This window comes from Prosopis cineraria, unplaced genomic scaffold, assembly GCF_029017545.1.
Source record: "Prosopis cineraria cultivar Desert tree isolate PC_DT_omini unplaced genomic scaffold, ASM2901754v1 PC3, whole genome shotgun sequence".
Classification (NCBI taxonomy): domain Eukaryota; kingdom Viridiplantae; phylum Streptophyta; class Magnoliopsida; order Fabales; family Fabaceae; genus Prosopis; species Prosopis cineraria.
Genome location: NW_026555334.1, coordinates 27,740,039 through 27,761,233, shown reverse-complemented (window position 1 = coordinate 27,761,233; position 21,195 = coordinate 27,740,039). Strand labels below are relative to the sequence as shown.

The 21,195-nt window shown below is 29.7% G+C and overlaps 2 protein-coding genes across 3 annotated transcripts; one reads left to right on the top strand and one right to left on the bottom strand.

Annotated features, from left to right (window-relative positions):
- Positions 1-6,026: 6,026 nt before the first annotated feature.
- Positions 6,027-13,539, top strand: LOC129306841 (uncharacterized). Of its 2 annotated transcripts, none has more exons than XR_008592263.1 (2): positions 6,027-6,249; positions 8,038-8,163. XR_008592263.1 is itself a non-coding variant. In XM_054947601.1 (2 exons), the coding sequence occupies exons 1-2, from the start codon at positions 6,046-6,048 to the stop codon at positions 13,102-13,104; spliced, it is 321 nt and encodes a 106-aa protein (XP_054803576.1). In that variant the 5' UTR covers positions 6,027-6,045; the 3' UTR covers positions 13,105-13,539. The 2 variants fall into 2 exon arrangements, 1 of the variants encoding a protein (XP_054803576.1); XM_054947601.1 differs by lacking the exon at positions 8,038-8,163 and adding an exon at positions 12,988-13,539.
- LOC129306840 (potassium channel KAT1-like) lies at positions 7,434-11,726 on the bottom strand. The gene is made up of 11 exons (XM_054947600.1): positions 11,144-11,726; positions 10,842-11,057; positions 10,606-10,761; positions 10,452-10,509; positions 10,022-10,339; positions 9,443-9,682; positions 9,153-9,251; positions 9,011-9,043; positions 8,742-8,927; positions 8,077-8,662; positions 7,434-7,927 (listed from the first exon to the last, which is right to left on the bottom strand). The coding sequence occupies exons 1-11, from the start codon at positions 11,320-11,322 to the stop codon at positions 7,794-7,796; spliced, it is 2,205 nt and encodes a 734-aa protein (XP_054803575.1). The 5' UTR covers positions 11,323-11,726; the 3' UTR covers positions 7,434-7,793.
- Positions 13,540-21,195: the final 7,656 nt, after the last annotated feature.

Here is a 21,195-nt window from a genome sequence, read left to right as displayed (position 1 = left end):
TTTAAATGTAAGATTTTTTTTATCTTTGATAGGTGCCACTAGATCACAGGGTAATTGGGCTCCATGTATAAAAAGCAATTGAGGATGATAAAAAAAAGAAAAAAAAGGCTGGAAGTGGCAAGCTACTACACTCTTGGAAGTCGAAAAGCAAGAACAAAAAGACGGCAGTACAAACAAATCTGGATTCAGTAAATGGTTTAAGTCCATTTTAGTCAAGGAATTCTCACCTAGCATGATAATAATTATTTAATTTAATTTAATGACTATAAAAGATTTTATTATATAATATTTAAAAATAGAAAGTATCACAAATCTCAATTTTTTTAGAGTATGTGGGTAGTGTTTTGAATTTTTGAAAAAAAAAATGATCTTGATAATTTTTAAATATTAATAAAATTTAATAATTATAATTGAAATATTTATTAAATAAGTGAATTTAATTTATTTACCAAATCTAAATCCAAGTGGAGAAAAGGGGAGGCCAGGCAGAGTGGTGTGAGTCAGCCTTGGGTTGTTTGATGCGGTGGCTGAACGTCGAAGTGTGAAGCGTCTCCTGCTCATCTGATTCCTCTCCATCCCACATTCCTCTCCATCCCACTTCTCAATGGACCCAGTTTCTTTCTATTTTTATTTCCCTCCATTTATTCTTCACTTTTCATCTCAATCATTAAATTTACTTTTTAATGATTGAGATTTAATATTTTACAAAATTATTATTGAAAATTTATTTATGAAACATCAAATCTCAAACATTAAAAAAATTAATAATTGACATAAAAAATAAAAAGAAAATGAAGAAAAGCCAAATTTAAAATAAAAATTGAGAGCAGTGGACTAATAGACACGCACATATATTTAATAGACCTGGCTTTTGATCTTTCAAGCGAGCATTCAGCATGAAATCCTACAAGGCTGAAGACTGGATATAACTTCTGCATTACAGCTCTTTTTACATCATCTAATTTTTTTTTTAATATTTTTATAATTTTTTTACCTTTTATTTTCTGTCAATAATATTTGTTTAACCATCCTCTCTCCCAATCCTCTCCCTTCATCTCCTCTCTCCCGACTTCTCCATTCTTCATCTCCTCTTAAATTTTAAGATTTTTTTTTTAATTTTAATAAAATATATTGAAAGTAATTCTTAAATAAGATCAGAGAAAGTGTGTGTGTGTATATTGATACCATAATATAAGCATGAGTGCAGTTGCAATTATATAACTTCTCTAGACATACTGAAAATGAAAAAATTATAATAGTAAGAATTAATGTCCCGTTTGATATGCTAAAAATGGAGATATGAAAATGAAAATAGAATTGTAATTCACATTTTTTTTTTGTTTGGTATGTATGAAATAGATTTCCATATTGAAATAAAATTCATCAAATAAGTTGAATTGAGTTCCATAATAAAGCTTATGGAAATGAGATAGGTTCTATGGAAGTGAATTTTTTCGAGCAAAAATAATCTTAATTATGAAATTGTTTGATAGATTTGCCCCTTCATCAATCATTGAAGTAAATTAAAATTTTTTTAATAAATTGATTATATAAATGCATATATTAAATAAAAATATATCATAATTAAAAAAATTGGTAGGGGTATTTTAGTAAATTGATTATATAAATGCATATATTAAATAAAAAAGTATATCATAATTTAAAAAAATAGATAGGGGTATTTTAATAAATTAATTATATAAGCGCATATATTAAATAAAAAATATATCATAATTAAAAAATTGACAAGGCTATTTTAATAAATTGATTATATAGATGCACATATTAAATAAACTAGTATATCATAATTAAAAAAATAAATAGGAGTATTTTAGTAAATTAATTATATAAATGCATATATTAAATAAAAAATATATCATAATTTAAAAAATAGATAGAAGTATTTTAATAAATTGATTATATAAATGCATATATTAAATAAAAAGTATATCATAATTAAAAAAAATTGACAGGGGTATTTTATTATATTGATTATATAAATACATATATTAAATAAAAAATATATCATAATTGTATATATATACTAAATATACTTTTAAAACTTACTTCCACCTTCATTTTTATTTCTATATCTATTTTTATTTTTATTTTTATTTTTATCAAAAATATTTTTAGAATACCAAACGACATATAAGGGATTTTCTGGTTTCTGTTTCCCTTTTTTTTTTTGTTTTTAAAAGCTGATTTTTCATACATTTTTTAGAATTATTTTTCAAAACAAAACAAAATGAAAAATCACTTAGTTATGTTAATTCAAAAATAATCTTAGAATTAAAAATAAGTTAATAGTAATGGTTACATACGATTAAAAGTGATGGTTTTTTATAAAAATTTGTGAAGCTAACTATATTTTTTAATAATAAAATAAAATGTATTTTAAAAATAAAAAATAAATTAAGAAAAATTTAAGATATTTTCATTTTTTTGTTTTTAAAAATAAAAAATTTAAAATTTAAAAAATAAAATAAAAAACAATTGACCAAACAAATTTTTTATTTTTTTATTTTTAAAATAAAAAACAGTTTTTAAAAAATTAAAAACAAACAACCCCTTAAAAATCTTATTTTTTTAAAACAAAACAAATGCATATAATATAAAAATTTTAACAAATTCCGCTTTTCAATACTCAATAGTGCCGCTCATTTTTTGATTTCATGTAATTCAAATAATTCATTTACAAAAATAGGAGAATTTTATTTAAGGACCACCATAGAAATTTATTGTAGTAGATCTAAATTTTTTTTTTTTTTGAAATTTCAGTTTTATTTAAGGGAGAAAAGTCAAAATAATTTTAACAATAAAAAGATTAAAATATCCTTTACTTGTTATGCTTAATCATAGTTATTAATTTTTTTATTCTATTTGTTAATTTATGAATGAGTTGCAAACTACATGCATTAATATGTGAATTGTAACACTCTCAAATTTATAAACTAATTTGTCGCAAATTATTAATTCAACAAATTTTTTTTTTCATTGAACCCTTATCATATCATACCCTTATCATGGTAGAAAAATTCCTACCATGATACATTCAAGACAATATATCACAGGTCTTAAAATATCTCAAAAAAAGCAATTAAAACTATGAGGGACAGACATAATCCTCTTAGTCATATAAATACTTTTAATAAAAAGGATTAGAGTTTACATGCTTCACAAAGAAGATATGTCCTAAGTTGGCACAAGATACATTGTATAATCCAAAATAAAAGGCAACGTAAACTATGGTGTCTCATACACCATAGTTATACCTCTGGTGCTTTCTCGGTCGGACTCGCTCCTGTAAAAATATTAACCACGGGGAATGAGACTTAAAAGTCTCAGTAACTAAAAATTAATATGTAATGATGCATGCGATTGTAACTAATCATGCGATTGTTAAGTGGGCATACAAAACATTTAACCGAATAATATTTTCAAACAAATTGAATAAGTATTTAATTTGCATGACTGCACCTTATATCCTCATTTCACCATGCTCGGACGCCAAATCACCCGGCCAAAGGTGAGTTGGACCAAGCGACACGCTACTCATTGGGTCCAATGAGGGCCTACCACGTGGTAATAATTAACCGAACAGAAATTCCTATTAACACCATACATTAAAATACCCTGACAAGTCATGCATCATTCAAATATCCAAACAAAAATATATCCAAACAATAATATCTCATCATGATAAACAAAAATAAATTTTCTAACCCACTTGGCAATAATTTCAAACAAGTATATACAGTATTTATTTTCAATAATTCATAATTTTTCCAAACAACAAAAACAACACATAACCATTCATAAACACACCCATCACAACACATTAATAATGGTTACCTTGTGTCTTGAATAATAAGTTTCCTTTCACAACTCCTCTTTCACCACTATCTTTGTCAACACAATCTACATAGTTATTTCATAATACTATATATTAATTTTATATTAAAATAAATAACTCTAATTTAAAGAGTTAGAAAGTCTTAGATCTATAATCTATATTAACACTAATTTAAGATTTATGCCTCATTTAACTTTCTAAATTCTTTTCTAAAATTCTCGTACCCTAATAAACTATTTTTTTATCCTCAAATCACTTCTAGTATTACAATTTCATTCTTCTATATTTTAAAAATTCATCCAAAAATAAATTAAAAATTTTAAAATTATCCTGAAACCTCAAATCACCTTTCTATATCCTCAAAAATACCTATTCATACTTAAATAAATATTTAATAATCAGAGGTTCATCCCTACATCTCAGATTCGACATGAATTTAATCATATAGATCTAGAGTTTAACTCAAAAATTCTTAAACATGAGTTTCAACCTCAAGAAAATATTCTATAATATTTATTATATCCCTAAGAGCTTTAACCTATATTTTTAATCTATCATATCATCAGATTAACTATCCTATAGAAAAATCTTAATCAGAATATTTACTCTATCCTACAAAATAATCATATCACTAGAAAGCTAATATTATTTAGAAAATAACTATAAAATTAATTTTGTAATTAAATAAATTTTTAAATGCTAATCTAAACAGGAAATTTAGAACATACCTGAAGAAAAAAGAAAATAATCTCCTCTTGCAAGAAGACGCCGTGAGGGGAAGAGAGAAAAATAATATAAAAATAGGATTGTGGGTCCCAAAATTATATTAAAAAAACTATAGGTCAGAATTTAATTATTCAAACCTTTGGGCCATTACTTATAATTTTCTCTAAATTACATCTTGGACTCTTAGTTGCAATTTTCACAATTGTATAAACTTTTCTTTTTCTTCCTTCTGCTCCTCCTCACCTGTGCCTCCTCCTTTTATATGTGGGAGGCACCTCACCTTCCCACATCTAATCGATGTGGACTTCAACAGTGCCTCTCTCTCTCTGTTTTTTTTTTACTTCAACCATTTTTTTTAATTTTTTTTAACTCACACACACACACACAATTTTTTTTATTTTAAATCTTAAAATTATATCTTAACAAAATATTTCTTATATAATTTTAAACCTAAGTTTTTTTAATTCATAATTAAATTTCTAACCATATTATTATTTCTGAATAATCTCAAATAATATAAATTTCTATTATTATCATTTTTTTAAATCAGGATGTTACATGAATAATTATATAAGATTTGATATCAGTTTTTTAAGCATAAATAGTAACATCAGTTGTTAAATTTTAAATTTTACTTGTTAATTTATTAACATTGATTTTAAATTACTGATAGATCTTCGTAATTTAATTACTAATATCAATTATAAATTACTAACATGTTTTGTAATTTACAACTGATGTTAGTAAGTTAATAAATTAATAATTAATGTTACTGATTGATTAACAAATGAATGTAATTTACAAGTGATATTAGTAAATTAATAAGTATAGTAAGAAAATTAACAACTAGTGATTCTGTATAACACATGAAGGATATTTTGGTCTTTTCACTATTAAAATTCTTTTAACTTTTTATCATGGATTGAACTGAAATTTCAAAAATTTTTTGCCCACCTTATATTAAGTCTCTTGCCTTGTTCTTAACTTAACTGAAATTCTCCCAAAAAAATAATATCAATTGATCTTGCAATAAGTCCAGTTAGAGATTCAAAAAAATCTGTTCTGGGATGCAAAAAGTCCAGACACAGAGATTTACAAAACACCTAAAAAATATTTTATTTTATTATTCTAAGAACAAAAGTCTCATAAAACATGTTTTGAGAATACAAAAATAAAAATAAATGTTTTTCATTCTCTTATATTCTTTAAAATAATAATTCCAAAATATTTAAAAAATATTTTTATTTTTGCTATTCTTCAAAATAAAATTTTTATTTTATTTTTTTAAAATAATTTTTAAAAATACATTATTAAATATAAAATTTTATTTTTTTTATTCTTAAGAACAAAAAATTATTTTCAAAAATAAGTTGGCAAACAGCCCAATTGTCATAACTTAAACTCCGTCTTCGGGGAAGACCGCGCGAGTGGGGGCGGGAAAGATATATAAACCGAACCCTGCTATGCTGTTGTTATGTATACTATTCGGCGTAATTGCATTCCCCGCCCAAAATCCTCGTGGGAGTCTGTGTCCAATGCACAAAGAAGTGATTGGACAACTGAATCGGAGCTTCGTGATTGAATCGAGCCGGTCGAACTCTCTGATCTACTCCAAGAAATATGTTGACGACGATGGCGCTATCTTTCGCTACCGTTCATTCCTCAGTGTAAGATGTTACTTAGTTTATTTTGATAAAGTTCATCTAGAATTGTTCTATCTAATTGATCGTAGATTGTGGAAATATGCTACATTGGTCATAGTACCGTTAGTTACAGAAATAGAATTTAAATAGAATTTCGATTTGTTTGATTTAAGATTCGCAGCGAAGCTAGGGTAGGGATTGAATGCAGTACATGTCGAGATAGCATGTTGTTGGTTGACCGAGTGCTATGAAAATATGAAGTTGAGTTTGACTGACCTTTACGGAAACTTATGGTGAATTTATGTGCACTCTTGTTATTTTTCTCTCAAGAGAGTGAGCCGGTAATTTTAACATTTCTAGCAGCTTAGCATCTTATTGTAACTTCGCCTCCTTATTTAGCCCATAGAAACATCTCTTGAACTTAGGTGGCTTACATGCCTAAATTCATTTGAAATTTGGTGTTATAACCCCTTCTTTTTTATCCTGACATTAGTTTCCCTTTATCATGGCTTTCGTTTTTAACTCTCTTCAAACAAGTCACAAACAAAACTATTGGTTTATTTCCCTATCATCTGATCCTTTATATGTGGAGTTTTAAAATACAATTTATAATTGTGAGTTCATATTTGTTCTTTAAGTAGCATCTAGGACTTCTATGCCTTGAATTCTTTCATTCTCCAGGTGTGTCCTAAAGCATCACACGTTCAGTTGTGTCCCTGTAACCTAAAGCATGATTGCATTAGTACAGGAAAGTTTCCACTCTTACTGATGAGTAATGATCTTTTGGTTTTGTTTAGTCTTGTATGTTCAGGCAATTAGGAATAGAAATAGCGAGGAAAATCACCATTATTGATATTGGAAGTGAATTTTAAAATTCAACAGTACGTGTTTTGGGTAGGCTTTTGAATGCGTTCCCTCTTAGTGGTGGGGGCGAAAGGGAATGAACTTAACGCTCACATGGCCTAAGCTGGCTATTTATTTAGTTCTAGAAACTGCCAAAAACTTGACTGAACTTTTGATGTCTCGTATTCCATTTAGTGATGCTATTCTGCATGGCTTCTCAGCCAATCCAACCTCAGAAGCTTCCACTCTGCAGCTATCTGGTTTATGAATCTTTTTTTATCAGCAATATAGTGTGGAGGCAGTGTAAGTTCGCATCTCATTAGGACTCTTGCAAGTGTTGTATGGCTGGTTCCAGTAATAGACAGTTTTAGCAACCCAAACCGCAGCAGTACAATAAGATGCTTCTTTGATGTCACTCATGTATGCATACAAGAAGCAAGCGTACTTCTGCTTGTAAGCCATTAAATGTCCGAATCGTGCAATACATCAGTAATTTCATTTGCGCTTCTTTCATTTTGATTATACACAAATTATTCTTCTTAGACATGCAAGCTCCCTAATACTGAAAAAATTGTAAAACTTTTTCCAGCAATGAAAATGAGAAGCTTTTGAAATGGAGCTCTTTGATTTCATGATATTTTGCTCCTGCATGGTATCGTTAATATTACTATATCATTACCTTCCTAGCGGTAACGTGCTATGCAATTTTAACTCCATTGGTAACATCATGAACTCAAATGTTCTCTATCACTGCAAAGAAGAAAGAGATTATCACCATCTTGAATGACACTTATGTCATCTATCTCTGCATTTTGTGCAGTAACGACATTTGTAGGTTTGGAGCCTTCAAATTTGTGACCTGCAGATTAACAAGCTAACAGTTATACAAGAGAAAGTAAAGGAAGACCCTTCTCTGTACAATTCTTTTAGATGTTGCAGCATACTAACAATCACTGTTTTCAATTATAGGTTTATCTTTGACCAACTACGCCGTTTAAGAAAGCTTACCAGCAACCTTGAGCAGCTCTTCTAAAGAATCAGGCAAAAGTATCAATTTCCCATGCCCCTGTGCAGTACTACAGTGTTCACAGATCAGGTGGATGGTAACTCTCTTTTTCGTGCATTTTGCCATTTCTATATCACCTAGGCCATTGGTATTTCCTGAATAAGTGGTTGGGTATGCTTTTTCTATTGGAAAGCCGATGGGGCCAAGACCATCATGGCTTCTGGTTCTGGTTAGATCATTCCTAGCCGCCAACTCTATTCTATATTTATCTGATTTCCTCCTATTTTCACCACTGATAAAGAGGTCAGAAATGCTCTTGTTTTGTTGCTGCTCTATGGGAACTTTCGGTGTCCATGGTTGGGAATTTGGGTTCTTTACATTTGTGTCTCTCTGGAGCAAAATTTCAACCATATTTTGTTGACTGTCCTTTGCAGCAGCATGAATAGCATCGTCCGACTCTGTAAAATCTTTGTATTCTCCTTCATTCACTATGGAATTTCCATTTGAATTTTTAGCAAAGCCTCCTTTTCTTGTTCCATAAAGCATTTCATGGACATATTCAGAACCCAGGCCTTGTCCCCTAAATCTCTGTCAATACGGAGAACAATAATTAGGATGTTTTTTGGAAAAAGGGAGGTGAAGAGTAGATGAAGTCTATCCTTATTACCATGAAAAGGTTATTCCTTATAATTTGTGCATCTTCTGGGGCTGCTTGTACGGCATTCATTAAGGAAATTCTGCCAAGTCTTAATACTTGAGAAAGCTCTACTGTCCGAATTGTGAAAGGCTGTGGTCTGTTGTATAAAACCCCGATCTCACCAAATGTATCTCCTCCAATTGCCTTGCCAAGAACCTGAATAAATTTTGAATAAGCAGCTGTATTCAGTAGTGTCATCATGTCTTAAGGAAACAACCATGTTTAAATATTATACATACTTGATCTCGTCCATCAATGTAGCGAATAATATCCTGCAATAATCAATCATTTGGGGCAAAAAAAAAAAAACCAAGATTCATTATTAGTAGGATAAGTATAACATTCAAGACCATCCAATTATTCATCTGTTAGAGAACTCACCACCGCCCCTGAAACCAGTACATAAAGGTCTGTTGGAGACTCGTTTTGCAGGATCACTTCTTCCTTGGGTGGGAAATATTCTGCTTCTATTTCTGAAACCTATTGTTATAAAAGCACTACCGTTAGATTTTGTAACTTTTTAGTCATATGATATATTATACATAAATTAGGAACTGGTGATTCTACATTTTCCTCTTACCTGAAGAGAGAATATGAAAGGACAAAGTGGACATTAGAGTCGAGACAGAGTGTTATTATAATCAAACAAAAACTAGAGTATGGACTATTACCAGTTGGAAAAGAAGGTCATGAGAAACTCCTTGGAAGAGGTAGACCTTCTGCAGTATGGGAAAAAATAGATGGTATGCAATGCTTGAACGAATCGCCTTAGGCAGACCATTTAGTGTTTCTTGTTGCTTCAATCCTTCCGTTTTAAATTTCAAACACAAGTGCGACAACATTTGATCTTGTATATGATGGGGCAAATGGTTTCTTGAAGCAAATTCTGAAGCTGCTCTTACTGTGTCTCTCTGGCACCATGAGCAAGCTTCTTACCGTCAGATGTAAGAAGTGAAGTTACAAATTATTGAATGAACTATATCATGAACAAAGAGAAACAGCTATTCATTGCTGAAATTAATGAAGGGCGCCATTTTAGGAAACTATTTAAAGAATTTCCTAGGATCTGAAGATTAAAAAAATTCATAATGTGGGGTCGCTAAGATATCTAAAACAAGCATTTCAATCAGCGTCCGAGATAATGGAGAGACTTACTAGATATAATGTCAATTGATAACACTTGTATTATAGGATATTGAAACCGTTGATAGGGAGAATAGGCCAGAAGAAACTAGTTTATGAGTACGTACAAAATTTCTGGTGCGGCTGGTCCAGTGGACTACAAGGTTTGTCATGTTTCCAATAATATATGACGTTAATCCCAAGTTGAACAGCATGTAGAAGATATCAAACAGCATCTCCCCTGTGTTTTCAGCATGCAAGTCCCCGTACCCAGTAGTTGTAAGTGTGACAATGGACCAATATATTGAAGTCACATATCTGTCCCAGAGACTTAGTTCTTTATAATTTGGGTACACAGCACCAATCCAGGTCTTTTTAGAATCAGGGTACCTATCTGCAAGCAGATAGTTAAAGCACCCGGCACAGTGCACTGCAAACAAGGTTACCTGAGATTTGATGCAAGGGGCAATCAAATTAAGATTTTAGCCTTAGGAATGGGTTAGAAGTACCTTGAAATTGTAAAGGAAGAGAGGAAACATATGGGCTTTAGTGGCTTACAGAAATGAGCTTTGTGCACCTTGTCCAGAAATAATTGAAGCGGATGTCTTTCTCAAGCCTAAGGAAGAGAAAAGGAGCTATTAAGCATGGCGATGTTCAAATGGAAGTGCACAAGAAAATCAGAACCATAAGGTTTAATAGGATGATGACAAACCTTGCAAACAGAAAGCTCACGCGTCTCAGACGCCATAAGCGAAGCATGTTAAGCAGTTTAAAGCCGAGCTCGCCACTATGTTTAGTGAAGAGTAGGCTGATGGACTGAAATGGTGCCGTTGAGCAGACATCAAAAATGAACCAGGAGGAGAGGTACCTGTAAGTTTAGTGGAGCCATATGAAGTAAGCAGAGTTTTGGACAATCATGCTTATTTGAAGGAAGGATAGGTTATTCACCTTGCTGCAATTTTCTTGTGATCGTCAACAAGAAGGTAAGAGTGGCTATCTAGATATGCAACAAAGAATGTCAGGACGATGTCAATGGCAAAGAAGCCATTGACAGTGTTGTCGATGATAAATAATGCATCTTGCTTGTAAGGAAGAAAGGCAAACTCAAAGGGGCAAATCCAGGCTGAGTAGATGACCAGAATAATCAGTAACATCTCCCAAGTCCTGTAATAGAGTAAGAGCGTATGAGAAGCTGCAGTCACAATATTGCAAGAGGGATCTTATATTGTGACTGTGTTAAGGGTCATCACCTATACCAGGGGTTGAAAGGGGAGATTATGTATCTTCGTAGTCTAGTTTCTTGGTTGATTCGGGCTCCAAGGGATGGCAGGAGATCGTTAGACAGAAAGCTGCTATGTGCAAAACTTCCCATTTGGAATTCATCAACCCAGAACCTCCGGAAGAAGTTTTTTGCACAGGAAAGTGACATTGGGTTTGAATTCCTGTGGCTACAGTAGAGGCAGTTATGTTTTCTAATGGTCGCAAGTGATTACATATATAGTCAGGCTGTTGAATTGCACGCACGGATTAAGACCGTTTTGGCTTGCCTTTTCCTTAAAATCCCTGTGATATATATACTGCTTCAAAAGAATAATCGGGAAGCTTACGCAGTCAATGCGAGATAAAGTAGAAAACAGAGAGGTAAAAGGGTGTAGGAAAAATCTTCCATTTTATACGACAAACAAAGGAAATGAGGAAAATAGGCATATAGGGTATAAGAAGTGGCAGACAGGAGGCTTTCTGGCATGGAGGTGCAGAGAATTCTGCGCGTACAAGAGGATACAGAAACGATATAAATGGTGGTAATGGTGGTCGTGGGGTTAGGCTTGATCCTGCTGATGGTAGCTCCATCATTTTTATAAAGGGGAGCTGGGAATCGTATATAGACCCCGTTTTCCAATGGCAGATTCAGAATGAAATATATTGATGCTTACAATGCCAAGTCAAATGATGGACCAGAGTGCTATTGTCCGGTTTTGAATGTTCATTATCAAATTCTATGATAACATTTCATTAACAACACTGTAATACATACTGACATATTATATCTGATAATAATCACCTAATGAACTCGATTGCAAAATTGGTACGTAGGAATTATAGTACAAGCACGTCACATCATTTTACCTCTAGTCTCAGTTTTTCGTAATCTCTATAATTATCTGCTATTATTCATGATTATAGAAAATGCAGATTGCAGTGTGAACACAATCACAACCCATGCGGTCCTCAAGGTTCTTGGAAGAAGCCTCAGCCTTGTCTCACATAAAATCGTCCCCTACTCTCACTCTCTCTCTCTCCATAACTAGTCTTTAATTAGATTAAGGATCGGCCGACATTAAAATGCTGCTGATTCCCACCGACCTTTCTTTGTGGCCCACATATGATGATTAGCTACTGATTATACCTTGCTTATGTATCCTGCGAGGTATCAGAGAAATCAATATACACATGTGTGTGTATAATATAAAAATAAAAGTGATAGGGAGCTGTATGGTTTATAAATCATGAATAATGTGGTTCGTCTAAACTCTCAAAACCCATATAAGGAAATAGATGGTCGAGATATATCATATTTGTGGACTCTTCTATTATATTCGTTCTATTCATTCCTTGTTATCTTTATGCCACTTGGTGAGAAGACTGCGTTGCACGCCAGAAAAGAAACTATGATTTATGAAGATTGCGTATTTTTTGGAGAGGGAATCAAAGTGCTAAAGGCTTTTCTCACTATTGAAAGTAGGAGAAATTCCGGGGAGGAAAAAGATGGCATAAATCACAAAGGGCCCTCGTCGGGGAAGTTCTAGTTTATTTGACATGTGAGAGACGGCTATGATTAGAGACTGGTCCCATAAAATTATCCTTCAAGAATCTTTCCCCCATACATAATGGAGAGCCAGAGCTAAAACCACTTGCACAGGTACAAAGGGCAAGAATTTGTTCAAAACATAGAAACTAACATTCAAATTGGACTTATTCTTTTGGCTCTTGCCGTATATATATATAGTCTAATTTGTTTCTTTTAAAAAAAATTCTGCAGATTTTGAAGCTGTTCTCTTATCAGTAACTTTACCGTGTTAAATTTCTATTACAGGATTCATTACTGAAACTGCTCTCTGTTTGTGTATACCACATTACGATGCGCTGGAATCATAATGCAATTGGTATTCAGCAAGAAAACTTGGAACGAAGGGGGTTCCGTACTAAATGAAACATAATGATACAGCTATTGCTCTATTATTCTGGTCTATCATTATGTTAATTATGAATACAAATGAGGGTGGATTTTTCAGTGGGAACCGTGACAATCTGTTTGCTCCCTTTTGTGGAAGACAAGTGCAGGTAGACGCTAGACAGGTGCAAGGATCAAAATTTGTGAGGCAGACACGCTTGCTAGTAGTTGCTATTTGTTGGCACTCACATCACATGGACTAATTAAGACTTTTTTTGGGCTTTTGGAGGAGGGTAGGGTTTAATCTCAACTCAATGACTACTTTCCATATATTACTGTGTGGAAGTAACTCTTTTGTTGAGTTTATCTAGGTTTAGGTTGGTGAGCTGTTAATTTAGTTACCCCATGATGCCCGTGAAGTATACACGCTGCGACGTCCTGAAAAGATGTTGTTGACCATTGTCAATTTTGCCAGGCCTATAGGACACACACTTGTTACTTGTACAGGCCTAAAGTTGTGGCGTAGCTTCTTCATTCCCACCGCAAAAGCAAAAGTTTAATTTGGGTCAAGAAGTTTGTGAAAAGAGGAAAGAAAGAGCCACTCGTCGTGTTCCTGGTTGTTGGGTCAGGGCCGTCGTGACTCTGAGGCAATGAACCCTTTTTTTTTTTTAATGTATTATGCACACAGATTAAATTAATGATTCAGTTTTAAAAAAATTTCGTTTAAAAAATGCATATATTTAGTGTCTACCTGTGTATCTCGAAGATGATTACCTTTGATAGGAGATAGGAGGTATAAGCAATAAAGATTAAGAAGCTTGTTAAATGAATGATCAAGACTATAGAAAATTTTAGGGTATTAGAATGAAATGCCCTTGATTTTCTATTATATTGTATTTGACTCTTTAATAGAAAAAAAAATACTTTAATGAAATTCCGGAACTATAATTAATTTGAAATAGAGGAATGATGTGTAATATATCAATAAAGAGTATTTTTTTGATTGTAACAATTCTTACTGGAAGTTTTTAAGTATTATAATATTCACATTACCTGTATTCAGGCCATTTAAAAAAAACTATATGTATTTATTTAAGTGTGCTTTAGTATTTAATAAAAAGTATGCATGAAGAATACATCTTGAATATAAAAGTACCCCAATTTGGTGGTATTTATATTAACGTTTGGTCATCATCATTTCGTATGATCCTTGTCATTCATTACAAGGCTTCTGGGACCTCACGGATTTAAATCTATATTAAATGTTGTCTCTCTTCAAAATTATAAAGCATTTTTAATTTTCATCTCCAAAAAAATTATCATCATCATTAAGTTTTTTCATGTCTACCTTTATTTAATAGAATAAATTAATTATAAATAACTATGAAAATCCCATTTATTTCAAATATTCATTAAGGGCATTTTTAGGGGAAAAAATCATTAATTACTCTTATAAAACACTAAAATGTTTTATCTTTTTAAATATGATAGCTTTCAAGTTTCAAATGGGAATTTTACATCATTTTGTGGTTCATGAATCTTTGACATCCTAGCTGGGGAGATCATACTTGTTATTTTAATTATATCCACACACCAAAATTGTCATTTGCCATATCAATTTTTGAAATGTTATTTTGGATTATGCATATATAGAAGTTGATGAATGTGCACACTGACTGATCAAGCCTACTCAGGATCTTGATGTTAATATTTTATGCTTTACTTATCCTTTGACTGTAGAAGGTTAGTGGATCTTCATAAATTGAATCTAACTCTACTTTTCCTTATGGATTATCCACATTCCTTTTATTTAAAAAAAAAAAAACAGAAGAAAGAATCATATCAATTTACGCATGATTTATCAACATCTTATTCTTGCACGACATATATGCATCATTATCCAGAAGAGTGATTAATTTAATATAGCAAATCACATTAATAATCACAGGTTATTGTGATTACTCATTTAATCATTTAATTTGAATGTGTGTAATTAATTAGTAACAGTTTTCTCTGAGCACTAATTCCCTGAAGCGATATGGAAGATTGAGTTAGCAAGAAGAAGCTATATTGCCCATATCCCTTCATAAATAGCACATCCAAACAATGAAAAAATTTTTAAATGAATCGAGTGTATCACATCATTTATAATTTATTCAATTAGGATACTCCAAGTTATCTATATAAAATTTTATGTGACATTATTTTAATTAATTTTATTTTTATAACAAAATATCTTTTTTCTCTCTATTGTTATTAATTTCAGAATTAATTTATATTTAATATTATTATAATATTATATTTTAATTGAATAGATCATAAATGTTATGGTGTAACTGATAATTTTACTATGACTCCGTAATTTCTCAAAACAATGACTCTGTAATTTAACTATTTAAGACGAAACAAAAGCTCCCTTGGCCTGCTTTGCATCACAACGCTTCGATGAGTTGTCAACCGTCATTTCCGTTTATTTCGTCCTATTCATTCATGAATGGATGGATAAATTGCCAACACATGGAAACAACTAGAGATTAGGCCTCGCTTAATTATGATTTAATTGAATCTAATACAAGTTGCCGAAATAAGAAGAAACTTGTCAAGATAATTCGCCCCTTGTCATCGTTTCATTTTGAGGCAAGTTTTAAAATAAATGATTCAATTCTACAGGATATTCCGAATTCATATAAGGGTTAAAGACCTGTGTGGTGTGGGTGTGGGTGTGGTATACTTATATCTAATATGAATATGGAGGGTATTTTGCATCTCAACGATGTAAAGTTCCTGTGTTCGAATGCTCATATCAATTAAGGTTTCTTATTTCTTGAACTCGTGTGTGCGCGTGTGCGTGTGTTTTTTTTTTTAAATAATTAATCTCAAACACTTGGCTTGTTTTTTCCTTGTGAATCTGAATCCAAATGTAATTTAAAAATGGTTAAAAAATTAAAAGAATGTAGTCCTCTTTCATAACATAAAAAACATTCAACATTGTATTTTAAAAAATTAATCATTTAGTCATTTAATTTTATTTAATTGTAACTCAATTATTGAATTTAATTTATTATAACTCGATCCTTATAGTTTTGATTTAGTCATAATTCAGTTATAAACTTTGACTTTTATAACTTAGTTTTTATAGTTTCGACTATTTAAAATATGAATTCTTATGTTACAAAAAATGAAATTATAATATTAAAATTATATTAACATTTAGGATTAATATTTTAAGTTAATAAATCCTTTTAATCTTTATAAAGAGTATAAAAATTAAAATTTTAGAATATTTTTAATCTTTATAATTTTTTTAAAATATAGGAACTAATATTTTAAATGGTTAAATTATAGAGACAAAATTGTAATAGTCAAAATTCAGGAATTAAGTTATAATCAAGTTAAAATTATAAAACTTAGTTACAGTAATTAAAATTCAGAATAAAATTATAACTAGATCAAAACTGCAACAACTAAATAATTAATTTTTTCTTATATTTTTATTAGATGATTTTAATTCTATAATGGCGGTAGAAATATAAGGGTAGAAGCAGTAACTCAATAAAAATTTATCTCACTCTATCATGTGTGACAGATTTGTCTGTTGATATTGACCATTTTGACTTGGATATAACATCGAGTTCATATATATGTTATTCTATTTTTTTACTAAATAGTATTAAGTTAGATTAGTTTGTTATCGTTCCCAACTACAAGCGTAATATATTATTCTATTTTTATATAACAGTGTATTAAATTTTTTTTTATTGGATTACAAGAGGTAGCATGTATGATTAAAAATTTGTGGCGAAAAAAAAAACACACGTATGATTGAATTCAATTTTATGTCAAGTAGATGATCTGATGGCATTAGATTACAACATTATTAATATAAATAATTATAAAATAGGTCAGTTATGTCCTCATTGGTTAGGCTCATATAACTCGAGTTGATAAGCCCGGTTTTTTTATATAAAACATTATATTTAAGGCTTGGCTCATGTTATAAAAATTTATGGTTGGGCTTGAAAGCTTGTATTTTTAAAAATTTTTAAACACAAGATTAGTACATATACAAACATGATATATAAATTATAATTTTTAAAGTTTTAAATTTTGATTTTTTTAAATATAAAATAAAATACAACATAATACAAAGATTCTAAAATTCAATAATTCAAATTTAGATTATTGTCATCATGAATAAAGATTTAAAAAGAATGATTAAATTAAATAAAAATAAGTTTATTTCTCAAAAGAATATGAAATTTACATTATATAATTATACCACGAACTCGTGCTGTGAATTTTAGTGATTTCCGAAAATTGAATTATTTATTATTAAACAGAGCGAGTCTATCCAAGTCTTTTAGTTTTATGTCTTAGCCTAATATATCTGGCTCTGAAGATCTCAAGCCCAAAATTTATTTTGCTTCTTTACACCCAATTATTAACACACGGCTTAAAAAATATGACAAAAACATGCCACCTTACCATTTCTATTAGCGTATATTAAACATTTTCACAATTTAATCTAACATTTAAATCTTTTAAAATTGAAATATATATAAATTTTAATGAAATTTACCTTTTTAAGGAAAAATATATAATATTTTATATTTTATAAAAATAAAAAAAATATTCAAAATGATAAATTTTACTGAAATTCACATATTTAAATCCTTCGTTTAATCATTAAACTCGCTCATCTTGCGTGGAACACAAGTCATTCTCAGTCTCATGAGTTGAGCAGGTGATATGTTTAAGTTTGATTGGCCTTTGCTGGGTCCCGCAAGAGGTCGTGTCCCAGGCAAAGGGCAGCGGAGAAGGAAGCCACATCACGTTGCTCTTGTGCAAATCTGGAAGGAAAATTAATTCCTCACTCCTCCTCTTATCTTATTTATAAGAATAGAAAAGGATACAATTCAATCATATTTATAAAATATTTATTAATTTTTAATATTTTTCTTCACATTTTTATTTTTATTAAATATTTTAAATAAAAATATTAATAATAAAATTTAAAAATATTTATTAAAAGTAACTGTAAAAATCTGTTAAATTTTAAGAAAAAATTAAGAAAATTTAAATTTTTTATTTTAATAAAATATATTAAAAATGATTCATAAATAGTATTAGAAGAATTATATATCTTCAATTAATGCAAAAAAAAAATATTTAAGGAAAGTATACTACGTATTCATGACAATTGTTATGCTTTTTTCAGGATTAGCATCACATCATGACGAAACTCCATTGATTACATGTGGTATTTTGTCATAAATAGGACCTACATACTAGTGATTGAATTGACTTTTTTTATTATTTGTCCATCCTAAAATGCATGTAGAAAGTTGTCTCTTTTTTTGCCTGTCAGAAAGCTCGCTCGCTCGCTCTCTCTCTCTAACTTAAAAACATATATTTGTATTATCTAAACTAAAGTTTACTTTAATGTGGATCAAATAATTATTTCCTCCATTTTTATATATAAAAAATATTTTAATTATCTTTTAATATAAAAAATTGTTAACATATATTTTAATATATAAACTATTATATTTTTATTAAATTAAAAAAAAAATAAGTATTTTTATTAATTTACTTTAAAAAAAATTAATTTTTATTTATAATAATTAAAGGTAAAATTAAAGTGTTGCTGCGCCGATAACTAACTTTTATTAATTTATATAATTTAATTAAAAATATTTTATATATAGAGATGAGAGGAGCATATTAATTGTGACTTTGACTCTGGTTTCATTTTAAAAAAAAAATTAAAACCTCACACCAAATTAAGTAAATTATTTTATAAGGAAAAAATAAGTTTTTTTTTTTATCTTCAGCGACTGTGATTTTTTACATGTTTGTTATTTTAGAATTTTATTGAAATATTAATATATTTTTAGCATAATTTTTTGTCATTCAATCTAGACAATTTAATAACTTTCTTAATATATGTGTCAATGTGTGTGGGTGAAAACCATTATAAAACATATTACTTAACAATTATACTGCTAAGTTACTTCTTATTTTCTAAAAATATTAATATTGAAAATATTATTATCTTATCCTCCAAGTGCTGTCTGAGCTTAATGTTAAGAAATTATTGACATGAAGACATGTAAGCACTAATATGAATTTCTTTACACCTCATATTCTCCACATTTTCTTCATGTGAGAGGATCGTGTGAGGATTCTATCCTCTTTATTATCATCCTCTCCTTTTCCCTAATCCTTCATTGGATCAAAATTTTAACAATTGAGATTTAATATTTTTATAAAACTATTATTATAATTTTATTTAAAAATACATAAATAAATTTAATATATTAAAATTTAATCTCAACAGCTTGTAGTTGTAAATTATTATTAAAATATTTATAAAGTACTTCTTTTAGTAATTTTTTTATCATACTTTTGAATTATTCAGGGAAAACTTTTATAATTTTAATTTATTAATGTGTATTTGTTTGCCGTCAAACATTACTACAAGTGTACGAGTCGTCACAAGTATAGAATATTTTAAAGTTATTGTTCTCATGAGGATTTAGGCAAATGAGGGTTAAAATTTACTATTGAGCTTTAAGATAGGTTGAGCAAAATCAAGATATATTTGTATGAAAGTAATGAAAATTAAATTAAACTTGTTTTAAAACAATTAAAACTTGTTGAAACTTTTGACTTTCAGAGGTGAGAATCTAGGATTATCTCTTCCTTTTGCATTTCATAAAACTTAAATTAATTCCTCTCAAATGAATTTTTAATAAAAATAAGTGTTAGTCTAAGATTTCAATTTACTTAAAAAAGCTTTTTCAAGTCAAAATCAAGTATATTTAAAAACACTAAAATTTCACAATCTTTTGAAAATAGTTAGTGAAAGCAAATTTTAAGCACCAATCTTAATATGACTATAAAGGGTTAATAAAATATTTCTATTTTACCAACAAAGCCATCCATTTATCTTTGTAAATTTTAAATTTAATATTATTTTATCCAAGTTCTACACCTAAATTAGTTGTCTCAAGCACAACTCAAGTGAACAAAACTACAAAACAATCTAAATGGTAATCAAGTACTTAAAAGCATTAAATATAAGATAAAATAAACATATATATATCATTAACTATTAAAAGAGAGGAATATTCAAGTTTTAATTTATATAAAGGTTTGAAATAATCTTAGAACAAGAGAATTAGCTATTCATGTTCAGAGAAGAGCCACAAATGTCAAAATATATAGCATCCATATCAGAAACAAAGAGAGAAAGTGGAAAAGAAGAGGAAAAATTAAAGAAAATTCACTTAAATCTTTTCAAATCTTCAATCCTTGATCAAATCTCCTTTAAGAATCCCGAATCCTAGTAGAGCAAGCCTCAAAGAATTTCTAAAAATTGCAATCTTGTGTCTAGAGGCGTATTTATGGCTTATCTACCCTAATTTTTTCAATCTACAACTCAAAATGCACAATAAGATTTAGGTTGTGTGCCGCGGTATATTGTCAGTGCACTGCAACGCATGTGGCACAATGTGAAATTGTGCTGTAACGTATTCTTAATGCATCATAATGCTCTTACATCTTCAGGACTCTCGTCTCTATGCCACATGTTGCGGTGAAATATGCATGCGTCGTAGCACAAGACATAAAGCCTCTAATCTTTGCTTTTGACTCTAATTTTTTCTGCTGTTATGTTTCCATATACATCTTAAATCATCATTTGGCTATCTATCTTTAAAATTGCCTAAAATAAATCACCTGAAATAGTAAATACAGCTATGAGATCTTTTAAAGTTTAAAATCAAGGTAAGAGTCTTTACAAAATTCTCAATAAATTTTACTTTTTAGGCCAATTTAGAATAAAGTTCATTTTTTTATATTTAAATCCAAAATATTTACAATTGATCTAATTCATCAAAAAAAGTGTAGGAAAATACACTAAATTGACATTAATTTCAATAGGTTATCAACATTTTTATGTTAAAATTGTAGTAATAATTTTATAAAGAATCAAATCTCAATTGCTGAAATTTTAATTCAATAGTAATGATAGGAGAGGAGATAAAAGGATACGAAGAGAGTGCTCATCTCAACTACCTCTCACTTAATGCCTTAAATTGTTCCTCCAACAAGTAATCTCAGCCC